A 26,338-nucleotide genomic window follows, 5' to 3' on the forward strand; every position below is an offset into this window, starting at 1 on the left:
AGAGGACAACAGCAACTCATCCATTTGCTTCAGCCATTTTTTACTTAATTCCACTATTTATTTACAATCAGCCAGAAAACTTCACTCCCAATTCAGTGGTCTTGGCAGCATCAAGAGATCTGGGTCTTTGAGAAATGTAATTGTTAACATGCAAAAAAGCCAAGTAGCTCACCCTTAAACCCACCAGGGTTGTACAGTAAAATATTGGTATCGTTTGTGTTGCAGTAATATGGCTGGTGCTTACCTAGGCTTGGTCTGTACAAAAGGCAAAGATCCTGCTCTGAAGAGTCTGAGATTCCCCCCCCTCCCTGCCCCCCGCGTGATTTGAAACAAAAATGTACCTAAAAGTGAACCTTGGGCTGCATAATACCCCCTCACCCACCAGCATGGCTGTCCCCAACAGGCCTCACAACAGGTCACAGGCTGCTCCCCTTCATCTTATTTCTCTTGAGGGAAGATATTCAAGACAAGACTAACATCATCAGGGAACTGATCAGCAGAGTAGGCAGGAGGTGGAACGTCACAGCCACAGTACCCAGAGAGGCTGAGGGTGGTGCTAGAGGAAAAAGAGGGGGCATTAGTGCAAAGAAATCAACAATTGAACTGTTCCCCCATGGGGGAGAACATCTCTTTATGCCACATCCAGGGAAGATCTTTGGCTATCTATTTCTAACTTCCGCCCCTAACAGCACCACCAAGTCACAGCCCAAATCCAACACACCGCAGAGGAGGAAGCTCTGGAAGTGCTCACTCAGTTGAGATGTTCAGCCACCGAGGATGGTCTCAGTGAGATTACAGGATTGCTTCTCATATTGGACCCAGAACTTGCTCTGCAAGGCTTAAGGCTCCCCAGCAGGACTGAACTTACTGTCCCTTGACGCTGGGAGGTGACGCGAGGAGGTGACGCGAGGAGGTGAGCACTCCCCAGTGCGCTTTAATGGGGCTGCGTGGATGGGTAGTGACAAGTGCCTCTGGAACGGGACCTCAGCAGCCCAGATCAACAGGCTCTGCTCTCTCAGCACAGGAGCAGCCAAGGAGGACTTGCCAGGGCCTTGGCCCAAGGGCTGCTGAAAGCAGGACTAGAGCTGTCTGGCAGCACTGCCCGAGGCTCAAATGCTTGAGCTTGGTGCACTCACTTCTCTTTTGCAGGCAACTGAAAGCACTTTGCTCCCATATGCAGTTTTTCTCCTTGCTGTAACCCAAAAATATTTAAAGCACAACAATCATAAGTCCTAACATAATACATACTCTGAAATCTGGGCGTGACGATGTTGATGTAGCCTTCTTGTGTTCCCCCAGTGAGCCCAACATGCAGTTTATCCAGTTCTGATTGCTTCTGTGTTCGGACCCACTCCCGGATGGGAGACTTGTTCTGCCATTTCACCAGATCACCAAGATTCATCCCCAGCAAGCCCTGAACCTCAGAAGGTGTCAGGCTCTAGGAGAAATCAAAGAATTACAGATGTAAATGCAGGAATGAAAATAATACCTCTGACCAAAGAACTGATAGAAAAAGGTTTCTATTAGCAGAAGTGTGAAGATTAAGGAAGACAAATTTCTGGTGAGTGGTTTCAATTGGAACAATCTTCTCTTAGGTTATGGGAATGAACACGATGGTTCCCCAAAGACTATTTCCGTTTCCTCTGACGACAAGTCTCCTACACTCAAGTGGAGGCCCCAGTGCCTGCCCAAATCACTGGGCTTTCTTCCAGAGTTGAGGATATTACTGCGAACACACCTGTTAGAAGATCTGTCACATAGCTGTGAACTGTAGTCTACTGCACGTCTGTCCCCTGCTTCTGCCACTAGTGCTTATGGGAGCCTGCTCTAAAGAAATTCCTCAGTAAGACTGGCTTAGCACCCATGTATGACCCCAAATTGCACATTTAAAAAGGTTTCAGGCCAGTTCTTCACTTTCTATTGGTCTCGCATCATTCTGAATTTGATGGAGTGACTCCTGATTTACACCAATGGACAATGCGACCAAACCAGCCACTTAGTGTAACACAAATGCAAGGAGTGAAACAATTTCAAGATTCAGCTCACCATCACAGAGTCTTTTCTTAAATTCATGAAAGTACTAATGTCCATGTTCACATTGTCCTTGCTTAGAGCTTTGAGATCCACACCAGGAGCACCCCCTGGGACCAAAAAGAGAAAGTATATCAAAGCATGGAAAAGGACAGCCAGCCCTCAAATGAATCGTGTCATGTATCTGTATAAGCTACAGCTATAACAGTGTCTCCAAAATTTATTAGGTTGGGGCTGCTAATAGAGTGAGTTCCAACTGCAAAAGATATGGATGCTACTTCATTTTGCTGGAAAGTATTATTGCGTTGGCCGTTAAACCAATCTGTGACAATGCCAGATGCTAGACAGAGGTGGAAGAAGAGTTTGCTTAGGCTGTGAACAAATTCCTGGCTTAACAGGGGGGAAAAATAATCATCTATGTTTTATGACTTGGAGAAGGGCTGTGAGATATGCCTTAAGCATTAGCAGCTTGATTTCTCATGGATCTCGCAGATCTTATCCATCCCAAAAGTTATGAATCGTTTTCCCTGTGATAGTCTGACAATTGATTTGGGCAACTTCAAGTCAGGTACAGAATATCTAATGCCATCTACAAGTTGGAAAAGACTGAAACTTCTAACAACTTTGCTTTGAAAATTCCCAAACCTTAGATGGTATTTGATACCTATTCACCACCTCCTGGCTAAGACTCTCTCTTTCCCCATAACATGCTGTTGTTTTACATACCTAGATATGGTTTAATCAGCTGATAGTAAGCAGGGAAATAGTGCTTGTCTGAGAAAGCATGTTTTGCTTTAGCATATAAGATGTCTTTCGTAAACTGTGAACAGGCTGAAGTATTCAGAGATGCCAGTCTGCAGAAAAATGAAGATTTAAGGAGAGAAAAGGTTTTATTATCTTCAACCTGTATAAATTTTGAACAATTCTGAGTATCTCTCTGGGATTCTCTACAAAGGACAGGTGACCCCCTCTTCCCAGTAGATACAAGAGCTGTGGAGAGAAACTAAGAGGAAAAAATATAATGGCTCAGTCTCCTGCTCAAAATGATATGTCTTCTAGGTTATGATGGCTCTGATGGTGCATTGTAAGTTTATGTGTTTGCAAAGATGTAGTTAATTTCATTTAACAGTCTTTCAAAGGAATTTGAATAAAATTTAATTAATTCTCATTTGCCTCTAGATAAAAGCATGCATGCAGACCATATCTGTTGTCAGATGAGCTGCAATAAAGAGAATTTGACTGCAAATCTGAGCCCTTCCCTGGCAGGCTTTTAAAGCTGTACACAGGTTTTTAAAGAGCAAGTACTCTTTTTTTAAAGAGCAGGTACCACGTTGCTTCCTAGATTTCCTCTCACTAAGTGGACAGAAAAGGAAAATGCACTTGCTGATGGGAAAATGTTTTTGCGAGAAGCCAGGAGCATCACGATATTTGACTCACTTCAAGCTGTTGGAGTCTATCATATTCAGCTGGGTTGCATTTAGAAGGCACACATATTTTGTACCAATTGCGTTCAGTGCAGTAGTGTCCAAGGCATTTCCCAAGTCAACATACCGTTTAATCATTGCAGAAGCCTAGAAACATTTGATTTTTTCAAAAGTAAACTTGAATTAGAATTTACGTTTTCATCCTCAAAAACCCCCGAAATGACTAATTACAAAAATAAAACAGAATAATTTCCAATCTGTTTGTTTGGACCTCAGTGACAGGCCAATCATCTTTGAATCCACTAAGCTAGTCCTAAACCAGCAACTCCCAAACCAGGAAGCAAATACGGGCAGGAAAGCAAACCCAAATCCCTACCTGATAATCAGCGGGCTGACTTTTCAGCAAGGTAGCCAGCGAGGCAGATGAAGTTATCTTCAGTTTGGAAACATCCTCAGGGGTGATGAAAGCAATGAGGGAGCCCAGTTTAGGGAACAGACTTGCAGGATACCCATCAGGATATGTCTGTGGAAAGAACGTTGTTACTGCTTATATGAACAATCATTATCACAAGCCTGTGCTTATGGATTTATGCTCTTTGCAAAATTGATGTGGAAAACCCCCAAAGGTCTGCAAGGAATAAGAAACCAAAACCAGTGAGATCGCAGAGCACATCTGTCCATTTTACGCTTGATAGCTCAGGCAAGCAGACCCCGGGGACAGGAACAAAACCTGAAGCCCTGTGAAGTGCCTTACCGCAGCCCTGAGTGGGCAGCACACCTTGCAGTGATGAAGGCTAATCAAATGCTGGGCTTCCCTAGCAGCAGCACAGCCAGCCGGCCAAGGGAAAGGATTCTTCCCCTCCATTTGATGGCACTTGCAAGACCCAGTCTGGATACTACATCCAGTTTTGAGCTCCCTGGTACAAGAAAGACCAGCAAGTCCAGCAGAGCACCATGCCGGGCAATGGGGCAGAAGCACACAACATACAAAGTGGGGCAAGAGGACTGAGGGAGCTGTATTTTTAGTCTGAAGAGAAGACTAGGCTATATTTTTATTACTGCCTTCAACTACCTAATGGGAGATTATAAGGAGGATGGAGTCACGCTCTTCTCAGAGGTGCACGTTGAAAGGATAAAGGTCAAAAGACAAGGAAAATTCTGAATAGATATGAAGAAATATGTATTTTCACAGTAATGGCGGTCAAACATTGGAAGAGGAGCCCAGAGAGATGGTGGAGTCTCAGTCCATGGAGATACTTAAACTCAACTGGACAAGCCCCTGAGCAATCTCACCAGTAGACAATTTGACATTCTCCAGCCTGGCATTACCTCATCCAGCCGCCTCTTCATCATAGCTAATTGCTCAACAGTGAAGGGATAGGTCAGTATCTGAGGGAGGTAATTCTCCAGAGAGACATTCTTCAGGCAAGTATGTAACTCCTCAGGTGTGTAGTACACAGGCATCAAGTCATCATTAAGAACTGTCTCTGTTATCTGCTTGCCAGGTGGGCAACCTGTTGAAGCAATTATCAAATGTGTTCAGTGTTAAATCCTTCTGCTTCTGGCTTTGAATGCTCCCGTGCTGGAGACAGACAGGTATGCAATCATGGTACCCCCCCTCCGCCTCAGTGACTCGCCACCAAGCGTTTCACAGTTCAGCTCAGACACATTTAGGGAGACCCACAAGCTCTAGGGTCAACCCTGATACCAGGGGGAATGTTGCCATCAAGGGCAAGAGAAAGCTCCCATACCATCAGCACGCTTATGCCTAGTAGGCAGGAGTTCTTCAACAATGGGGACCAGCTGTTCCCTTGACAGAGGTGAATCGTGTGCAAAGATTTTCAGCCAAAGAGTTAAAACATTCTGCAAGGAAAATGTTTCATCAGGGAGATATTGCAATCCTGGGTGTACCACTAGCATAACAAATTGCTACTCACACAGACAAGAATCTTCATTGTTAAAGTACTATGGGCAGTAGACCTGCTGCTATAAGCCTTTCCTTGGTGAGACGATGGAAAAATTCTAAATGCTTAAACTCTATTATATTCCATGCCCCAGAAATTATTTTGCCTCCTCACAAAGCATTATATAGAGTTACTACTGCTTTCCACCTCTGGTACTCTTCTGACAGTTCCAGGAAGGGGATGACAGTGATCTAGATTTGCAGTTCCAGACTGTCAGCTTGATCAGCCCTCACTCCTCATAGACCATCCATGCCCTTTGGCACCACACTTTTAAATGAAGACACTACTGAAAACACACTGGCTGAACAACCCCCATCATATTTCTTCCATACTGCCAGACCTAGGAGTGCTCCCCAAACGCCTCACACCTCTACGAACAACCCACCTTAGGGATTTTCTGCAAGATGCTGTGATCAAATACAGGAATCAATCCACTGAGCTCATTCAAGGTAGAAGTTGACCACACTACAGGAGGTCTGTATACAAAAATTTGCAAGGATCAGCTTTCAAGGAAGAACAACAGAAAAAAAACCCACAACTCCCTCTATGTTAAAAGCTGCCAGAATTATGTCCTTGTAACATTCGAAGTTAAGAAAATACAAGATTTAAATCCTAAAACTTCCTGTTACACAAAACTTCATTCCACCAGAGCGGGAACAATTGCTAGTAACATGAATAAGGGCAGCTGGATGGGAAAATGGCATTTAACACACACATTATTTTCTTTAGCACAAAATCCAAAGAATATCTATTGCCTACTACTGCCCTACTCAGTGCCAGGATCTCAGGGCATTTGACACAGAAAGGGGAAGTATTTTGCCTCCCTGGACGATGTTTCTGTTAGACACAGCCAGGGATTTATCAAGCATCTGTCAGTCTGACAGGCAGAAACAGAACGTTTTCTGAATGTCAGTGGCTGACAAACAGCTGGAGCCCACCTGTGTTCATCAGGACAGTCTCAGAGAAGTTTACTTAATGAAAAATTGACAAGAGGAAAGGCTTTTATAACTAGAGCAGGTGAGATATAGAAGCGACAATGTATTTTTTGGTGGGATTCCAGCCAAACCTTTCAGCTGAAAGTAGTTCAAATAGAACAATTTAAAAGGCCCAATGTAAAATCCAAAAGCAATCAGTTATTCACGTTTTTGATCAATCTGGTTGGCTGGAGTTCACTCAGGTTTTAATAGAACAATGGTTTTGTTTAAGGGAACTGTTTTGCTGATGTCAAGAAAAATTCTTACCCAAATGTAGTGTTACCACTACTGATGACATTCCTAATAGCCTCTTCTTGATCAGGCAGGAAAGATTCACACTGGCTTAACAGCTTCAGCAAATTCCCACCAGAATTTCTAATGTATTCTCCACCCAGGTCACAGACCAGTTGTCCCAGAATCTCTGCACTTTCCTCATTCACTTGTGTGCCAGGAATTTTCTGAAATAATAACAGACAGAAGTATTTAATAGAACTGGATGCCACCACAGAAGAGCATTCTTGAACACCAAGTTCTCCCCAGCACCATGCAGTCCCCTCGCCACGTACCAAACATGCTAAAGCCTCCAAGAGCAGCTGTTTCCGATGAGACGATTCTCTTTGCAGAATATCAAGATTTGCTTTCCCAATATTAGCAAAATACTGCCTACAGCTTCCTGTCACTGCATAGTCTGAAGGACTAGAAAGACAAATAATCCATGAATTCTAGTGAATTATATCAAACAGTTGGTCAGGTTCAAGGCTGTCCAACATATAAAGTGTACAGTGCAGTATCTTCCACATCCACAGATTAAACTCTTTGCAGCTGTGGTTCTCAAAGACCCTAGTCCATATTTTTTAAAAATTAATTTTCACCTTAAGGAATCTATTGTGAGACTCAGTTTTAAATTGTTCAAGATTTCAATACAGAACCACAGTGGGTTAGCTACTGGAACAAAGAAACCCACCCTACTGTCGGTATGATGTTGTAAGGGAAGAGCATGTTCACAGAGGCCAGAAAGTACTAAAACTGCATACTGGTTTCAGCTCCAACCAGGCACAATTAGAAAGGGCTTCATAGTGTTTATATTAATACGATGCACAGTTGAATCTGAAAGGACCTTAAAACCCTTTTGAAAGCTTTCTGCAATCTGATTTTTTTTTTTGTCTCCCATAAGGAGGCCTGAACAAGTTCAAAATATACATCAAACATGAAACAGTCATTGCCTGCTAGGTTATAAAGTAATACCTCTTTTTCCCACTAAGGCAACAACATGAAAACCATAGCACGGTTACCTTAAAAACAGCAACAGGTCTTTAGGATAGCTATCTAAATCCTTGGGAGTCCCATGCAACGTCACCATCTTCACTAAGCAGCTCAGCTGAAAGGACACCACAGTTTACATGAAAGAAAGAAACCAGCATGGAGACATAAGAAAAAAATGAAACAAATATAAAGATTTTACTCTGCTCCAAAGAAAGAAGGAAAAAAAAAAAAAAGAGACAGAAATCAGAAGGTTTGGTTCCTGAGAAACCTAGCCAACTGGGGTTTGACTTCTCTCTTTGGGGAAATTCTGAACTGTGGGACGGAGACCCAGGACCAGTTACATTTGTTCTAGTCCCTTAAGCTGAAAGTGGTTTTGCTCTTGCTGAACAGACCTCATTCCTACCTCCATGACACCATCAGACATGGCATTTTGAAATACAGAAACCGACCTGGTCTTCTCCTAGCTTGACATTCTGCTTCTTCATGACTCTGGCCAGTTCCTGAAATCTTCCTGCTTCTACCGCACTGGCATCTGCACATGTGAAGCCTTGGAGGACTGACTGGGAAAGCCTGAACATTTACAGAACACAAATCAGTCAGGCAAGGACTTCAGGAGAAAATTCAATGCTGCTCTCTGACATATATAATGACAAATATAGCAAGAATAAACCTCCCCCGTTCTTGAAGCTTAGTGCTCTCCAATCTCCATCCCCTCAAAACAGCTAGTCTTGACCTCTGTGGGAGACCACTGGCCAAACAAACAATCTAGAGACTCGTAGCGGAAGCAGAAATGCAGGGAAAAATTCTCTACCCCAAGTAGTATTGCTGTATCCTGAATTACAAGATCAGTCTCCTCCCTGTGTTTTCAGTAGATGCCACACATTGCAAGTGGAGTTGTGCAGATCCTCCTCACTGAACATAGTTTGTACAGTCTGGGAGAGCTCAGGGAGAAGTCCTTAAAACTTCAATACAGAAAAACTTGTACTGTGAAATCAGCAGGACACTGATGTTGCCTCTATTGTTTTTCCAGATATATAACATGAGTTTCATAATTTTTCATCTCAAATATGAGAGCTGACAAAAGGTATATATCAACCCCACTAAATTTAATACCTGGAACAGCAGGAAGACTGACATATTCTCTGATTAGAAATGCCTTTCCCAGAAGCAGGCAGAAGCTAGGTTCCAGGTGCAATCTGAGCCAGCAGCAGCATTTTAGGAAGCAAACATGGCTTATGGGTATATTTTGCAGCTGACACCCTGGTAAATGCCTGTGTTTGGGTTTGCATGGTATTTCCCATCTGTTGCTAGGGATTGAATGTGGTGGGTCTGCCATACATACCAAAGGAAACATGGAAATTGCAATCAAAGCAAACACAAACATGGAAAATGGAAGAAGAAAAACACTACCTGCTGAAGTCAGGCTCTGCCTTTATCACATCACTGAAAAACATGGCAGCCTGGGAAGCAAAGCCAGAGTGTCAGAGGTTTACCACGCTCTTCTGCAACATTAACCTGTACTTTCAGACAGATTTGCAGAGCAGACTCATAGCTCTGTAGAGGCCAGGGCTGACACTGAGGGGTAAGAAGGACACAAGCTGCTAGCACGTTACCTGTTCTCGGGTCCACATTTTACTGTTCAGGTCCTGAATATTGGGCTTCTCTTCCCCAAAAACAAGCAATGATTTTGGAACATAACTGGCCAGAGCATCCGGGATATGTTTAACCAGGTCAGCGGGGTGGTCTACACTGGAGGAAATCTTTTAAAAAGCAATAACAAATCATTCAAACAGTGTGGTTAAAATAAACAATTGCTGGAGAAGAAATTATGAACTGGAAAGAAGCCAGGCAAATTCCCCTGCTGCATCTGGGCATTTCTCAGAGCCCTAACACTATGAAATAATTCCTGTTTGACATATTCATCATACTGGGAATGCTGCTTGGAGCTAATACCTGGGGTCCTGATGAATGGGAACGATTCTGTCTCTTATCAGTTTCCCACCTCCTGGCTTTACGCCCTAAAAATGTTTAAGAGGCCAGAAAGGAGGGACATGTCCTTTCTCCCTGCCAACACAATGTCTCAAATTGCCAAAGGCATACCACAGAACAATCCTGAGGTGAATGAAACCTTATTCCCCTGGCTGCTCCATTGCCCCAGGGCATGCTACAGCCAGGGCCTCTGGTGTCAAACACAGTTCAGAGTCTTTCCTACCAGAAAGAGGATGAATAACCACAAACTTGAAAGCTACACATGCAACTTGAAGGCTAAAGTAATGCCGATAAAAAAGGCAAAGAGGTGTCCAAATTCTACACAATCACACGAGGGAATGAAATAGTGCGCTGATGAAGGATCAAGTCTACCCTAAACAGGACTTTCTAAGCCACTTATCACACGTTCCTACTCCAAACTGATACCAAATGATTAATAACATTGAATGTATTATTAGCAGTATGACTTTAAGACAATTAGAGCAAATGCGTTGTTAAGGGTTAATTCGGGTCACAAGCACTTTGCGTTAAGGGTTAATTTGAGTTACAAGCACTTTGTGTGTCCTCCAAAGCACTTCCTTAAGCATTGGCAAATCATTTTGTTAGAAAAGGAACTTCACAAAGGAAGCACCTCCACAAGATAGATGAGCTGACAGGAAGCTCACCACAAGCAATTTGCTCAGCAAAACTAGGGAAAAGGTCATTCTGGCAGGGGGAGATCACAACCACCAACTCAAGAAACCCACCAACTGAAAAAGACGTGGAGATCGAGCATGCAGACTAACGAGCATAGGAAACAAGAGAATTGCTTAATAGGAAACTGAGTACTAAGCAATGCAAGAGTTGTGTAACTTGTAACCAGAAGGCTGATGTCTTTGTTTGTTGAAATGTATAGAAATGTATAAATAGTGTAAAGTTTTGACAATCAAGGAGCTAGGCATTTGTGGGTTACCACCTAGCTCCCTACTTTGTGCATGAGAATAAATAAATAAGGAATACCTCAACTTGGTGTGTGAACTGGTGCTGTGCACCCGGTAACAAACCTGCTTATGGTGATGGACAACAAAACCATGACAATATTCTTTCTCTGAGAGCATCTTTTCAAGTCACTGGGGAGTACTTTCTGGGACCACCCCGCAAAACAACTGGCTCTTCTGCCTTTGTCCGCAAAAGGCTCAGCAGGTCGCTGGCTGGCAGCCAAGTACATCTACACAGACACAGTCATATGGACTTGAGATGCTTGTCCAGCTGCACACTCAGTTTAGCAATGACAAACACCCCCAAGGGAATGCTGTCTGGGTGTGCAGGTGTGTGTCAATGCCTGGCCCCAGGTAACCAGTGTTCTTAGCTGTGAGTCACTGGAGCTTTGCTAATTTGTGATGCCTGAAGAAAAAACAACTTCACCTTTTCCACGAATGTCATTCTCAGAGCAGACGGCAGGGTCACCAATTGCTGAACAAACTCAGGCAACTTAATGGCTTCCAAGATCACTTCTGGAGGCAGACTTTGAAGTGTGCTGCTGTTGAGGCCAGCCACCAAGCTCCCTAGCTTTGCCAGGCTCTCTCCATCCAGGATCTGAAAGGTAATGCACACAGGCATGAGTACACAAAGGGCCAAACATCATTTTCTGGCAGCTACCTATACCAAGTGTGAGGTGCATTTGTAGACCTTATTCTTTGTACCTGATAGCCAGAGCTGAGCAGTTTGTTGATAATAGTGCTGGACTGTTCAGCGGTCCAGCCACGAACTTCACCCAGGACAGGAATAGATGCTTCAAGGTCTTTATCACTGATGCTGTTTTCAATGCTGGACACAGACAGCCCAACTGCAGCCTGGCCCAATGCATGCAGGACTGCAGGAGGGAAACGCTCAAACTTGCTCACTAAAGAGGATGCAACCTGAAAAAGTCCCATGCAGACAAAAACGAAAGTCAGATAAGCAATGAGGTGAGCCTACTAGATCCTACAGCCTTTGGACATCTTAGATCACCGGACTTCTGCCTCGAACTTAATGTGATGAAGTCTATGGATGGACTGCCTCCACCCACTGAGATTTTTCAGATTTTGAAAAACCAGCCAGGCGCCACAATAAAAAAAGCAAGATGACTTACAGGACTGTACACAAGAGGAGGCACGACAGTTGAATCCTCAACTCTCATAAATTTTGTCAAGGTGAATGAAGAACTGATTCATGGGGCTGGGCAGGAAATTACCTGCAGTTCCTCTGCTGTCAAGGTGGAGGGAGCATTCTCTCTAGTTATTCCTCTGCGTGTCAGGTTCAATGGGCAGTTCTTACTGATCCTCTGGGCCAAGCTCAAAGCATCATCTCTGCTCAGGTTGCTCACTGCCGAGGGGCTCAGGTAGCAAACAAATCTGTCTGGGAGACTGCAGGTGGGAGACAAGGAGGAGAGGTTGCCAGTATGACAGACAGTGGCTCTGTCACATCTTTCTTCTTCTTCAAAAGGATGCTCTTTTCTAGTGCATGTTTTCCCCAATTTATTTTAGCTCTGATAATGCAGATGCTCCTGTCTACAGAGAGCACTGCTGTGTCATGCAAAACTGTAAAAACATGCAAGATGCACTGTTGGTCAGTAGCTGGTCTGCATGGCAGTCAGTTCCCAAGATTTGAAACCTGTGGTCTGGCCCTCCCCAAAATCAAGTGCAATGCAATTATTTGAAGAACAGAAAAACGTTTTAAACGTTTTGTGGAAGCATCAAACTTTTGCTAAGTCATGGTACCATGCTAAACCATAAGTCAGGTCAGGTCCTGTACCTTGATAAGGGAAAACCAGGTCCAGAGGTCAGTAGTGAGGTATAGTACACAGCTGTCTCCCGGAGCAAGGTGAGGTTGCTGATCATCTGTATATTGACTGGATCCCGGGCAAATTTTTGAAGCTGAGGGTGTTGACATGGGAAAAAAAAATAAATTTAGATAAATACTTTAATCCCAACAGTCACTTGGGACAGTTTGAACAAACCTCACTTCAAGCACTAAGTTTTTTTTCACCTGGTTTTAAAGTTGTGAGGAAATTTATTTATTGTTTTCAAGTAATACACTGGGACTTTGTTTTATTTATCTTTGCTCTCAGGGGGCATGCAAGCACCTCTATGACTACTGTAAGGCACAGAAGTGGGAGAGCTGCTAAAGGACATGACCCTGCTGCTACAGCACCACTCACACATGCAGGCACGGTACAGTCATTCACTAAACCGGGCTCAGACATCAGTCTAGTCTTGAGAAAAAGTTTGGGTTTGCTCCTCTTACCAACTCAGGTAATTCTGCAGAAGGCAAACTGATGTGAATCCAAGTCCTGTGTAAGTGCCTCTTATCACAATAAATCACGATGGGGGAAAAAACAATAACTGATGTGACTGTTCACCATGAACACACAAGAGAAATGTTCCTGCTAGCAGTAGCTCCCTGAGTTTTGGTCAGGGCAGGAAGATGACCTCTCAGGCACAGAGTATTTTGCACACTACAGGTTCTTCATCACCATGATGAGCCTGCACTTACGGTTAGTTCATCACCAAAAAGCTGCAGGTCTCCAACAGTAGCATGCTCCAAAAAGGATCCAAGATAATTTGCAAACCAGGCAGTGGAATTCAGACCTGGAACAGCTGCACTGTAGCATTTCCGGTTTGATCCTGCAAAACAGGCAGACACCATAAAACAACAGACTTGCACTGTATCAGGAAATCAGTGGAGACTGGAGATTTCTGAATGCGGAAAGGCTGCGGTCTGTCAGAGAACTTGGCCCACAGAGAGCTCCCTAAATGCCTCTGATCACACATTATGCTCAAATCCACATGTTTGTGTGTTCACATTACAAATGCACATGGGACAAGACAGATGCCTCATTCTTTCACAATCCTCCAAATATTTCATCACCAGTCTCTTTCTTCCTCCCTTCAAATCTGCCAAAAATTTTTTGCAGAACATTAGGGTTTTGCATGCAAGCTACTGCCTGGAGGCAGGGGAGTGTCTTACCTGGGTCCCTTTTCTGAGCTAACTTCTGAGCTGAATTCTTAAGCCCTCAGAACGAAATCCTGCACCATTCTTTCACAACAAAAGCAGTAAATGTACAGGATGTAAGTCAGCATAGGACCAACTGCTGATCTATAAAAATCCTGGATTAATAAAGGCTTCAGGCAGGAAAATTATTCCCGATACCACTTATCACTGTCATGTTCCCAGCCTATTTCCATTGAAAAGGCTATAAATTCACAAAAAAAAAAAATCTGTGAAGCCTCAGCCCTGTAACAGATCACAGCTAATGTTGTAGCATACATCAGTGGCTTAAAGTATTCTGCTGTTTCTTAAAGAAAACCAAGTCATTTACCATTCTGGGTGAGATAGTATTTGATCCCAGCGTAAAGATTCCTCTGTTCTTCCACTGGAAGGTCAGAGTATATGCCATTCAGAGCAGCGACTCTAAAGATGGATAAGGCAGACATGTCAGACACAGATGAAGTCAAACCTGGCAGGGTTGGATTCTCACAGAAATGGCTGTTACCTGAAAACTGGTCTTATCAATCACAATTTTCCAAATCTACCAATTGGCTTCCCTTCACAACAGCTCCTGCGATCACCTGGGGGCTGCACTGCCAATCCTGCGATAGTGCTTTGTAAACGCAGTGCTATCAAGGTCATTGCACACGGATTGACCGATGCAGAGGTCTCCTTAACAGGGTCAGGAGGTGTGTTACAAAGCCCTGTTGAGAGCTTCTCAGAAACCCTGCCTGGGCCTCCATCAGCTCGCAGTGCTTACAGGGTTTAGCCGCTTGTTTTGGGAGGCTGGAGTAAGGGCCCCTTTCCTGCCCCAGCGATATGGGACTGAAACAACATTTGTGTTCAGTACTTACATCATCTGAAATGTGTCACACAACACATTTTTGGTGTGGAGGCAAGCAAAGACCTTGGGCTCAACCAGGAATGGCTGAAGCCCCCCATGGACCCATTGAGACAAAACAGGCAGGCTCTCAATGTCAGGTACTTGCAACATCTTCTCCCACAGGCCATTAATGAAGATCATGTTCCACTCGAGAGAGAGGGGCACACGAGAAAACTGAAGGCAAGGGACGAGAAGAAACACATGAATCCAAGTGAATATGGACTTCTAAATGAACATTAACATAAATCCATTATGAACAGAATCACCCCTAGCAATATTCTCCCCTCTGGATAGTGACTCTTCCACCATAGTAATATTTATGCAATTCAACTACAGTCAGCCTGTAACGCACATTGGAACCCCAGGTCTGTGTTGCCACTGCAAGTAGCAACAGCTAACCTATGTGAACTCATGGTTGTTATTTCTGTCTTCCCAGCTATTTTTAACAGCACAGAACTCCGCTACATTGGTGGCGATCTGCTGATTGAAACAGTGCCCTTTTGAAAACAAGGTTTTGTCAACATAAAAAATACCATAATGTTAATTAAAGCCTTCCACTGGCATTAATGTTACAGGTGAACAAATAGTTGGATATGTGATACCCACCCAGTGGCTGAACATAGTCAGAGCAGTTACAAGCTTCTTGGCATCATATTTGGAAAAGAACAGAATGGAGTATTCTGGATCCATAGCACTGGCAGGTTTAGAGGCAAGGCAAGAATATAAAGATACGAGGAAATCATCCTGAAGGTCCTGGAGCCACGCATTCTGAAAAAGGAAAGGAAAATCCATATAGAGATAATAAAAGGTGTGTCATATTTAGAGATGCTGCAGTATGCAATCACCTTCAGGTCTGCTTCACTAGCTCACCTACACGTGAGCATTCAGCAATGCAAGGTGATAAAATATGTTGACAGAAGAGTCAGAAGAAAGTCCAACTTCCAGTGACTTGAAGCAAGTCTAAACTTATCCAGTCCCTAATGCTGGATCCTTCTGTTACCTAATCTGTGCTCACCCCAAGCTTTAAAGGGGTGGCTTTAAAAATCTTTATTCAAAATAGTTTCCCACCAAAAAAAAAAAAAAAAAAGACCATTTGATCAAAGTGGAAACTTCCATAGGGAACCTTCTCATTGCAGAAACATTTTTCAGTGAAAAAAACCAAACAAGAAACACATCAACAAATATTTGAAGAAACGACAACTTTCTGTTAGAAACATTTATGGGAAAATACAAATCATTGTCAATCCAATTGCCATTACTGGCAGCACAGCAATTTAAGAAATAATGACAAAAGCAGGAAAGGAAGTAAACCTGAAATATTCCAGATGACATTTTCCACACTGCAAACACTTTTTGTTGTGCTTTTACCACTTTTTATTGTTGGTTTACCCTGATGGACCAGGGGCACTTTCATGCAGAGATCTGTTTCAACGCTATGATGCTGGTTTCTAAGAGCCAATTTGTTTTGAAAATCTTTGTCCCGCCTTCTCACTTGAGAGGTTTGGAAAAGACAGCGTCCCCCACTTCCACAGACAGCCCCAGACAGGCCTCCGTGGTGGTGCAGCCACTCCTGAGCCACATGACACAGAGCACATGTTGCCTCAGAAGCTGATGTTGCCACAGCTCAGTGCTCTGGATGGTCCCTGTGTGTTTCACCCCATCCCTTCTCTCAGTCTTGTGAGGGAAACCCTGACAAGCTTTGGTCACTCCATTCACAGCTGACGGTGGGACTGCTTTTAAGATAGAAATGGCACTATTGTCAGGAAAAACAAAACACACTAGCTCATGAAAAGAGCAGGACTGCCATTACCTGTGCACAGGCATATTGACCGAACGTGAGGCTGCAGGGGGAGCCTTGGCCACGGGCTATCTTGAGAAGCATCTCCTGGCTGACGCTGGTGGGGATAAAAGCAAAGACATTACCTCCGCACCAGCTGCCCCAGACCTGTGGCAGCTGGGGGTAGAACTGGCTGGGAGCTGGCACTCCAGTCAGCAATACATCTGCAAATGCAGGCAAGGAGCACAACTGCCCGAGCCCAGGCGGCCAGGGAAAGGCATCTGAATGCCCCTGACCACATGCCCTTCTTCACTGAAGTTTTGTTTATCTGCAGCAGGGATGGCTAGTAGCTACTCTGGTGTAAAGGGTCCAGTCCACACATTAAGGAGCAGGAACAATGCCAGGCGGCCATAACAACAAGGTACAACACACATAACAAATACAGAAGAGCAAACAAACAACACAGATGATGAGAATTATTTGCTGGCACCATTTGGGAGCAGGGAGAGGATACTTTTAAATTGTTCAGATTAAGTTCAATGAAGGCTTGAAGCAGACCTGTTTGAGTCTTAGTCCCCCCACCACCAGCCAAGCTAACTTCAGCACCAATGCCAAGGTTCTTGGAGCAGTAAATCCCCTCCACGTCAGGCTGGCTGACAACAGGGACTTGCCCCAAGAAGCCATTCTCCCTTCACTGTTTCAATGAGCGCAACTAGAGCTCTCCCTGCCCACAGGCAACCCCAGGACTGTGTGCGGAGACAGATGCTACACCTGCTTTCAGAGGCTTTCCTCTACTCAAAGCGGCATCCCCAAAAACCAGTATCACTCCCAAGGAAAATGCTGCCAAGACAGTTTGCTGATGGTTCACATACCTTTTCACTGAAGCACACACAGCAGATTCTGATTCCACAAAACAGAGAGAGAGAAAGATAAAGGAAATAAGGCTATGTATACAGAACCATGTCTGAATCTTCCTTATGGAGATTACTTGGTAAAAACTCACCATTGACAGGGGAGCTGGAGCACTGTGCCGGGAGAAAGAGAGAAAAAGAGATGATCTTATCATGCAGTTACAATGGTAGCACAACATTATTTGTGATCATTGCATACGGAGAAGCAAGTTAGCTGCAACCATTTGTACTTGGAACTGGCCTGAACACACCCAAGTGCCCAGATCCAGAGCTCCCATCTTGCCATGCTAGGTAGTTGCCATCTGCAGAACTGCTATCAGTACTGGCTCTGCACTTCAGACAGGTGGAAAGTTCAGGGTTATGTGAGTCCTCCCATCACTCAGGCATGAGGGTCTATGTGACTGTTCCGAGTGTGGCTGATGGGTGCCACCTTCACTGAAATGTCTGCTGATGTGCTTGCACTGAAGCCCTGCAAAGAGCTGGAAAAGCCATCCCCACTCCACTTACTGCTTGGGAGACAGAAATGGGAAGGGCACCTACCACCCAGCTCCATGCTCAGTGCACTGGATCTGGCTTATAGCAACGGATTCCCATCAATGCGCTGCTATCAGGAAGGGGCCCATGCTGACCACCAACCCACACATGATTGCAAGTAAAGACATGGATGACACATCTTAAATACATGAATTTGCCTTACCAGATACGTCCCAGCAGAAGTTGCGGCAGCTACCTGCCAACCTGGAAGACAATGTGCCATGATTTTAGCAGCAAATCCAGGACAAAGCTCGCTCCCACAGTCAAGCCCCCAACTGGCTTAACAGACCCTGAACAATCACTCATCTCACCACATTATTTTATTCCTCATTGTTGACACAGTTATTTCACAGAATTATTTCTGTCAGACCTTTCTACTGTTACCTCTTTGATTTTATGACAGCTGGCTGGGCAAGCAGACACCAAGCACTCTTCTATCCACCCCAGGCCAGTCTGGCAGAGGACAGAAATGCAGTCAGTGTCTTATGATGACGTGAGGGATTGCATGAATCTCTGTCCCCATAGAGGAAAAGGCAGCGAAAGGGGCAGAAACAACACTCTGGGTACAGTCCTCCTCTCCAGGACTTCCCTGCCCAGTATTCCTTGTGCACCATGGCTAGCCCACAGTCAGCGTTCAGCCTGGAAGGCCAGGCTCACCATGCTTATACTTCCATATTGGTTTGAGCTTTGCAGCTTCTACTTGTTTCTTACAGTGTCCCCATCAACATGTCAACTGTAGTCAAGCCTGGGTTGTATTTCATACATTTTTCCTACTAAATCCTCAACTGGAATAAAAATCACCCTGTGCTGCAGAACTGCACAGGACACAAGTAACGCCAGTGTACGACAGCTCTTGCACCAGTCCTGCCCAAGAGCTTGACAGGGATTTACTGAAATAAGTCAAACTGCCACTGCTGGCTCTTGGCAGGTCTGTACAAGCCCTCCACCTGTCTCTTCCTTGTTTCCCAACTTTTACATTGTTCCTGATGGCATCTTACATCTTCCCTGTCAATGCCATGAAGCTGCAAAGGTGGCGAAATGCAAGCTTAGGAAACCAGTAACAACACAGACTCAAATCTTTCTGGCATTAGTATTATTTACTTCAGATTAGGAGCCTGTCAAACTCAGCATCCCGTGCGTACAGAAAAAAGGGAAGATAGAGACTTATCACTAGCTTCTGACAGGACAGAACAAGTGAATGCAACAAACATTACCTGAAATGAGAGGCAGGGAGAGGGAGAAGACAATGGTTAGAGGCTTCTGAGGTTACGCTGGCAGGCTGATTGTCATAATTTGCTAGCACTGAATCACTGCACAGTTGTTTCTGTCAGCGTGTTTCTCTAACAGCGTACTCAGGACTCAGTTGGTCAGCACTGTCACCTTCACCCATCTCCTGGGGCAGCCGTGCCTGGCCTCAGCCCACAGCGAGGCACCAGGGCCTGCAGAGGCATCTGCCACAGCTGCTCCTCACCGCTCTCACCCACCACCGTGCCACACAGCATGCCCAGCCTGCACCATTCTCCTCCCACTCCTTTAGCTACATCCTCTGACCCATCTCAGCATATGGCAGACCACAGCAGGTCCAGAGTACCCCCACTTCTCTGCAGGCCTTGTTCATCTGCTCAAGGAGTAACAGCACTGAAAGTTTGGCATCTATCTCTCAGCAGGGAGAACACCACCACCATCAGTGACTTTGGAACAGGCACTATAACAGCTGACAGGAGGCCGAAGTGGCTACAGAGATCACCCCCACCCATGTCTCATCTCCCGGACCCATGGACTAGCTAGCCCACAGACGTGTGGCACAGCTCAGGTTCAGCACAATCACTCCATGGCTCTAAAGCATCAGTGACCCCAGTCCTCCAACCCCCTAGGGGAAGCACGGTCAGGACTGGTGTTACCTACAAATATTCAGCCAGAAGTGACTCATAGGGGGAAATGTAGAGAGGCTGAGCCCCAAAACCCAGAAGCAACCTCCTGTGGTTTCTCCACCTCATATGGCTGAGGGACAGGGCTAAGCTGGCCCAGGCCAGTGTCAGTCACACACATGGTGATACTTGGGCACAGAAATTGACAGGATAGGAGACCCTTATCATGGCACTGTGATGGGGATGAGAAGGAGGAAGGCAGTGGCTTTCCTGAGTTTGGATGTGTTCACAAGTCCAATCATCTGCACTAGGAAGGGGATTATAAAATAGCTTGTAGGGATAGATAAGTCTCTAATTAGTATAACAGCTTTTTTGATAGCTGCTACACCTTTCTGATCATTGGATTAATAGAGAACTGTCATTAAGTAACAGGCAAACAAAACATAGGCATAGCTGGGCAAATGCAGTGCTTTCCTCTAGCCCTAACACACATTAACTTTACCCCTAGAGAAAGCCCTGAAAGAGTTACCAAAATCATAACCCAGAATTGAGTGCCAGAGGCCTGCCCAGCCTCAAAGCCATGCTTCCCTGCTTGCAGACAAAGCCTGGCTGTTTCCACCAGCCAAGCCCTTTGGCCCCACTCTTGGAAAGCTCTTTATGTAGATGTTTAACTTCAAGCATGCAAATTGTCCCATTGACTCAAAACAGCAGTGTTCAGAAACACCCACACGGGGAGGAGGAGGAGGAAGGGGAAGGGTGGCTTCTCCCTCTACAAGATCAGAGGGGACCCCAACCTACTATCACAAAACCTCTCACTGTATGACAATAAAACCTTCATCTCACATCATCACAACAAAGGCTTTGGACTCAGCTCGTGTCACGAACCACCTAAGATATGTGCACATCACTCGGGGAGCAATACCCTTCTAAACACTGCTTTCCCTCCCATGCTTGTTAGTGCACAGGCACGCCAGGCTGCAGTGAAGACTTCCGTAATGGAAGAGACAGTGTCTTTCACCTGTCTATGCTGTGCTGTTCACAGTTCAACTACTCTCCACAGTCCCTCCTCCTCCATGAGGGCACTTCTGTGCCACAAGGCTGCTGAGCGCTGCCCAGTCTCCTCACTGTTTCTTTACAGCAAGGCCATTCACACCGATAGGGTGGCACCACTATGCTCAGATCTCCTATCCTTCCCTTTCAGAAACCTGTTCAAGGACTCCAGAAACTTGTGTTTTCTTCTCCCCCCTTTGGTCCATCCCCAAAAGGGCAGTGCATGCAAGCTGTTGGATGCAAATTCTCTACAAGCTTAGAACATTTCTGATATTCTGCCCTTCCTCCATCTCCAGTTATCCAGGCCATTTACAGAAGAAGATGGGTAGATGGATGGGGGCAAGCACGGCCCACAGAAATGGTATGATTTCCAATGGCTGCATGCTGAGCCAGTGGCCAACATGAGAATGCACCACCAAAATCACTGACCTGCCAGACTTAAAAGCAATTGCATGAAGAGCCATTAACTTTTACAAGCAACCTGTGTACTTCTGCTGGACAGAGATGTCCCTCCTTGTACACAGTTAATAGAAAATTAAAAAAAAAATATCACACTTTCATCAGGGCATCCATAATATATTGGTCAGTTTTAAACAGCAACAACTGCTTAATTAAAGAAATAAAGAAAAAAAGTTATCTGTTTAATTGTTTCCCTGCCTTCAGTACTGATAACTAAGCCTACTGCAGAGAAAATGATGGTCCTTTTAAGTAGCTCTTGCCCAGCTGGTGGCTCATTTGCTTGTTTGTAGTGTTACAAGTTCACGTGTTGTCATCAACATCCACTGAAAACATGATCCCAAGTCAGGTAAGGAAGAAAGAATAAAACACTGACACTTTCTGAAAGAAACAAAGATCCTGCTCGGGAATCCCTTACTACCTAAAAAAACCAAAGTAGGGGAATATAGAGGCGATTAGATTCAGCTAAGATTATTTCTTAAGTGCTTTCCCAGAGACACCAGGATACTCCAACAAAGGGCAGTGAGCAGACAGCTCTGCAATGTCAGGAGGAGAAAGAACTCCAATTTTGTCTCTCCACCCTGTTTATTACAAAATCTAATTCATTTTGGTTCACAGATACAATAATAAACAAGCATAACTAAAGGCTGGGATTTAGAGCAACCGCCAAAGTAATGTTCAGTGGTCTTTCAGCACAATTTTCCCTTTTGAGGATTATCTCAGCTACAGTTGCTGGTATGGAAAATCCTCCCAGGACACTCATCACTCTCACAGTAATACTCACCAACAAAAAGGAGGAAGCGCAGTCCTGGGAGTAAAGGCAGCATTTCTGCAAAGGTCTTCAGAGCACCCACACATGCAAGGAATCACCTTATTTCAGCCAAGAAAAATCAAACATGAATAATACTTAATTGCAAAACCAAACTCAGAGTAGGAAAGCTAAAAGGTGACTGTCTCGCAAGCAAACTAACACACACCAACAACCTACACGAAACCTATCTGAAACCAGACCCAAAGCACACAAAAAACTACTGAGGGTCTGCTATGCCTGCAAAAGCACGGAGTTGCATGCAGAGAACTCAGCGTTAGTTAAACTAGATTCACTGCTACCAGCACCCTGAAGTTAGGCTCCCCTCTGGCAGAGGAAGTTAAGAGCTTGCACAACCCACTCGGATGGTTAACCGTGGTGCTTACCTTCAAGCCGCTAGTTGCCAGGCACTTAGTGTGCAAGCTATGATCAGAGAGGGCCACTTTTCACTGAGCAACCCGGGGCGTGTCTCTGGCTTCTCAAAACTGCATCTGAAATTACAGGATGGATTTGGAGCCCTGTGCACACCTGTAAGTTCTTGAGAATACAAGTGTTTAGCAGCACAAATAAATGTGAGTTATTTGTTAATGCTTGTAATTTCTAGGATACAGGAGGAAATGCTGAGCCCAAAGCAAGGCTAGTGCTGGAGTGAGCAGGACAAGAACAGTGCATAGGTGCACTCCCTCCCTGCCTGGCACAGGACACGTTTAATATTTACAGGAGGCAACAAAAATAAAGCTGTGCTCCCAGGACGGAGCTACTCTAGCACCACCTTTCTCCAGTTACTAAAGAAATATCTGTCATCAGGAAATTTTGCTTCAGTGGAGCTTGAAATGTTTGGCCCTTTTCCCGACACTTCTGTTTACCTCAGTCATCTCCGCCTGGGAAATCCCAAAGAGAAATATGTGGCAGCTCCTCTGCTGACCAGCCAGGCCATTTTCGGATCACAGGTATGGCGAACTGGGAACTCTGCTCCAGGCTCAGCGAGGTCAGTCAACTGAAACACAGAGCTCTCCACTTAGGGCAGAGGAATCAGGATAGCCGAAATAAAAAAACCACAGCCCTGCAGCAGGCTAAGGCTAGGACTGATGCAGGCAAATCCCATAGCATGGCCATCTGCCTTATTTCCTTCATGAACCTTTCCTTGCTCACAGGTGCTCAGGGGTGCTCACAGCACACTGGCCTCATGCCAAGGTGCCCAGCATCTGCACACAAGTGCATCAGTATCCACTGTAGCAGCTCGTTAGCACTCACAAGGACCACAGCAATGAGACCACTGAGCAGGAATGTTATTAACCAATGGCTCTAGAACTGTAATGCCAGAGATCCCTGCCTCCCTATCACCAAAAGTGGGCTTTCCCTCCACAAACCTTCATTTATTTCCTTGCTGCGAAGATCCTAAGACATAACTTCATGGGCTTTACAATTCCTGCAGGTTGCTTTATTTTAAAAACTAAACAACATTCTTATTAAAGAGATCACAATTAGTTTTCAGGGGTCTCTATGCAGTAACTGCATGCTGCAGTAGCTGAGTGGGTTTGCCCTGCTCCTTCAGCTGAATCACCCGTGGTGGTGTTCCCCATGATGTCCCCAGCCCTGTGCACATCAGCAGTCAGGGAGATCTCCTGATTTTGACTGAATTTGTCAGCCTGTCAGCACTTCAGCAAGAAAAACTTGGCAAACAATCTGCAAGAATAAAAATGAGACCTGCTGCAGATTCTAACAAGGGATGGATATTAAATTATATTCCACCCATTTCAGCCTTCTTTTCACTGATTCTTGGATCTGAACCCCCAGGTCACTAAGAAATTGCCCCTAGTAATTCTCTCAATTTCCCTGGATGCAGCGGAGTAATTTTGCATCCTCAGGTTTGAAAAATATTTGTTTGGTCACTTTATTGATGCTTTGCAAGACAAGATTTTCCACAAATCAGTTATGCCCCTGGATTAGGCTTGCCCCATCATGCCCACCTCTATCTCATGTGTTTGTGGCAACATGGAGAAAAGCCAGTGTTGACTCACAACATCACCTCTGGCTCTCTCCACACTCCTAGTTTTCTTACCACACTTAACATGTTTATCAGCTATCTTGAAAACAGTGCAACACTGATTCATAAATGCAGTTTGTCTGACTCAGAAGTGCACAGGATGCCCAACATGAAAGTGACTCTCATCAGCACCCATCCTAAGCTACCCAAATCTATATAAATTTGAAATGCATAACTTTGTAAAGAGTCAGATTCACAGGCTCATAGTTCAAAGCAAGAAGCCTCTTCTCCAGGATACCCAAATGAGGTGTCCTTGAGATGGATGGGGACCCTTCCATCATATTTCAAATACCAAAGCTTTCAATGCCTTGTACCTTTTGTAAATTCCACATTGCAAGCAGGCTGTCCATGGCAGAGGGTCTGATAGGTACCTGTTGCTGGGAAGCCCTGGACAGGCTGCTGGACAAACTGTGGGTCCGTGTAGGGGTCAACCAAGAAAGCAACAAAGACCATGTGGCACAGCAGGGCTCTGCCATCTGCAGCCTATGGCTCTTCCCCAGGGTGTCGGGAGGTGAAACACAAGAACAGGAGAGATCTGAAAAGCAGAAAAAAACAACACCGAGCCTCAGCCATGGATGAGGAAACCAGGGGAGGCAGCAAGCATAGTGTCAGGATTTCCTGCTTGTGTCAGCCAGGAAGTCACACATAGCCAAGGAGTGTGCAGAGCACCCCTGTTATGGGGAAAGAAACCAGAGTTCACAAAAGCAAGGAGGAACTTTCAACTGTAAATAAACTGATACTTTTCTAAGGTCTGTCCACAAGGTGGCTGAGTAGAAGAATCCAGTACCTTCCATTTGCATTTACCCCATAGCAGCTAAGAGCCATGAGCACACATCCAAGAGTGCTAGGTGTGGTACAAACAAGGTCTTTGAATCAAAGAGCATACAGTTGAGGAGATGACGACAGACAGAAGAGCTCAAAGATGAGAGGACAGGCAATTATTTCAGCATAGCAATAAGTGAGCCACTATCATAATTTCTGCATGCTTCATAGCAAAGCAAAATTCTAGTAATTACGTAGAATAAGGCTCAAGCTGATTTGTGGTACTGCATCTGCTCTCATAAGCCTAAGCGAGAGTTATAGCTCCCTAAAATAGGCCTCCAGCTAAAGGATTTTTACCTTTTAGATGTGATGCCACATCCAGATTCACCCCTTTGTAGCACTGAAAGCTGGGAGCAGCAGTTTGGCCTGTTGCACGTTTTCTTGCACTTTCCAGATCCCAGCTTGGCCCAGCCCAGGGACACAGCCACATTGCCACAGGAGGCTCAGCACTGCTTAGCATGTCAGTGCTGTTTTCAGAGCAGGGTAAGATCACCCTGATGGATGGAAAGACAGGATAATGTCACAGTTGCACACGAAGTGGCACGACTCTGGAAAAGCAGGTTTTACGTCCATAATTCAGCAATAACCTTCACGCTGACCGGAAGGGATGTGGTCTAGGACCTTAATTCCTGTTATCTGAATATCTTTAGCTGCACGAAGTGATCCAGGTGGCAACTGTGACTAAGCAAGAATGAAGTATTCACAGCCCACACCTGGGCAGACAAGTCTTTCAGGGGACAGAGCCTAGCACTCCCTCAGCTACCACCTTCCCAGACACAGAGCCCTCCCTGTCATTAATCTGCACCATGTTCCCTTCCTAAGCACTGCTCTCCCCACCCTTTATGAACTTTTCTAATTTTACAGCATCAGGCTTCTCAGCTGCAGACAAATCAGAATACTGAGCATGTAACAGGAATGCTAGTAAAACTTGTCCCCAGTGGGAGGCAACTAGAGATCTTCTCTTATCCAAGAAGTACAAATCTGGGAGGGGTCTCTGAGACTGCCCAGTCACCCCTTGCACCATGGTGCAATTGTATATACATAGGCTGACAGAGGTGCAGCCAGCCTGCCCTTGCATAGGCCCGTGAGGGGGATTTTAGAGCTCACCTGCAATAGCAATCACTTCTGGCTCAACATAATTACACAGGAGACCTCTCTCTGCCTCCCTTCCCTCTTGCATTCCTCCCTCTCTGCAAGCTTCCTTTTTCCTAAACTGAAAAAAATCCAGTGCCTTCACATCACCTCCCCCTCTTTGCAAACACAGGAATTTCCCAGTGATAGCAAGTGGGGAGTGAAGCCCAATTCTGCATCACGATCCCTAACGCACATACCGAGAGGCTAGGGCAGGAGGGGAGGCAACGAAACCTGCAGTGGGTGGCAGGAGCGGGACAGGTCTGCGATGTGATTTGGACCACAAGAAAATGAGTCAGTGCCTTCCCACCCAACCTGACTGTGCATGTGTAGCGTCAAGTACGGCTCAAGCGTTCTTCAGTTACACTAAATTGTACAACCGATTCCCAAGGTGTTCC

At 45.1% G+C, this 26,338-nt stretch overlaps 1 protein-coding gene across 2 annotated transcripts; it reads right to left on the minus strand.

Moving 5' to 3' along the window:
* Positions 1-19: 19 nt before the first annotated feature.
* On the minus strand, positions 20-24,522 carry LOC130148945 (uncharacterized). 2 transcript variants are annotated; one of them, XM_056338099.1, is made up of 31 exons: positions 24,359-24,522; positions 22,807-22,937; positions 22,327-22,431; positions 21,917-22,002; positions 17,922-17,962; positions 17,317-17,338; positions 17,186-17,213; positions 16,347-16,431; positions 15,143-15,304; positions 14,508-14,710; positions 13,985-14,076; positions 13,159-13,289; positions 12,418-12,539; positions 11,858-12,029; positions 11,328-11,543; positions 11,050-11,220; positions 9,270-9,416; positions 9,067-9,116; positions 8,106-8,226; positions 7,686-7,771; positions 6,960-7,089; positions 6,661-6,851; positions 5,805-5,895; positions 5,207-5,318; positions 4,785-4,969; positions 3,832-3,978; positions 3,469-3,602; positions 2,758-2,885; positions 2,047-2,141; positions 1,249-1,438; positions 20-556 (listed from the first exon to the last, which is right to left on the minus strand). In XM_056338099.1, exons 4-31 carry the CDS (start codon positions 21,957-21,959, stop codon positions 462-464), a joined length of 3,390 nt encoding a protein of 1,129 aa, XP_056194074.1. In that variant the 5' UTR covers positions 21,960-22,002; positions 22,327-22,431; positions 22,807-22,937; positions 24,359-24,522; the 3' UTR covers positions 20-461. The 2 variants fall into 2 exon arrangements, with proteins under 2 accessions (XP_056194074.1, XP_056194075.1); XM_056338100.1 differs by lacking the exons at positions 22,327-22,431; positions 22,807-22,937; positions 24,359-24,522 and having other exon boundaries at positions 21,917-22,278.
* Positions 24,523-26,338: the final 1,816 nt, after the last annotated feature.

This window comes from Falco biarmicus, chromosome 4 (genome assembly GCF_023638135.1).
Source record: "Falco biarmicus isolate bFalBia1 chromosome 4, bFalBia1.pri, whole genome shotgun sequence".
In the NCBI taxonomy this organism is placed as follows: Eukaryota; Metazoa; Chordata; class Aves; order Falconiformes; family Falconidae; genus Falco; species Falco biarmicus.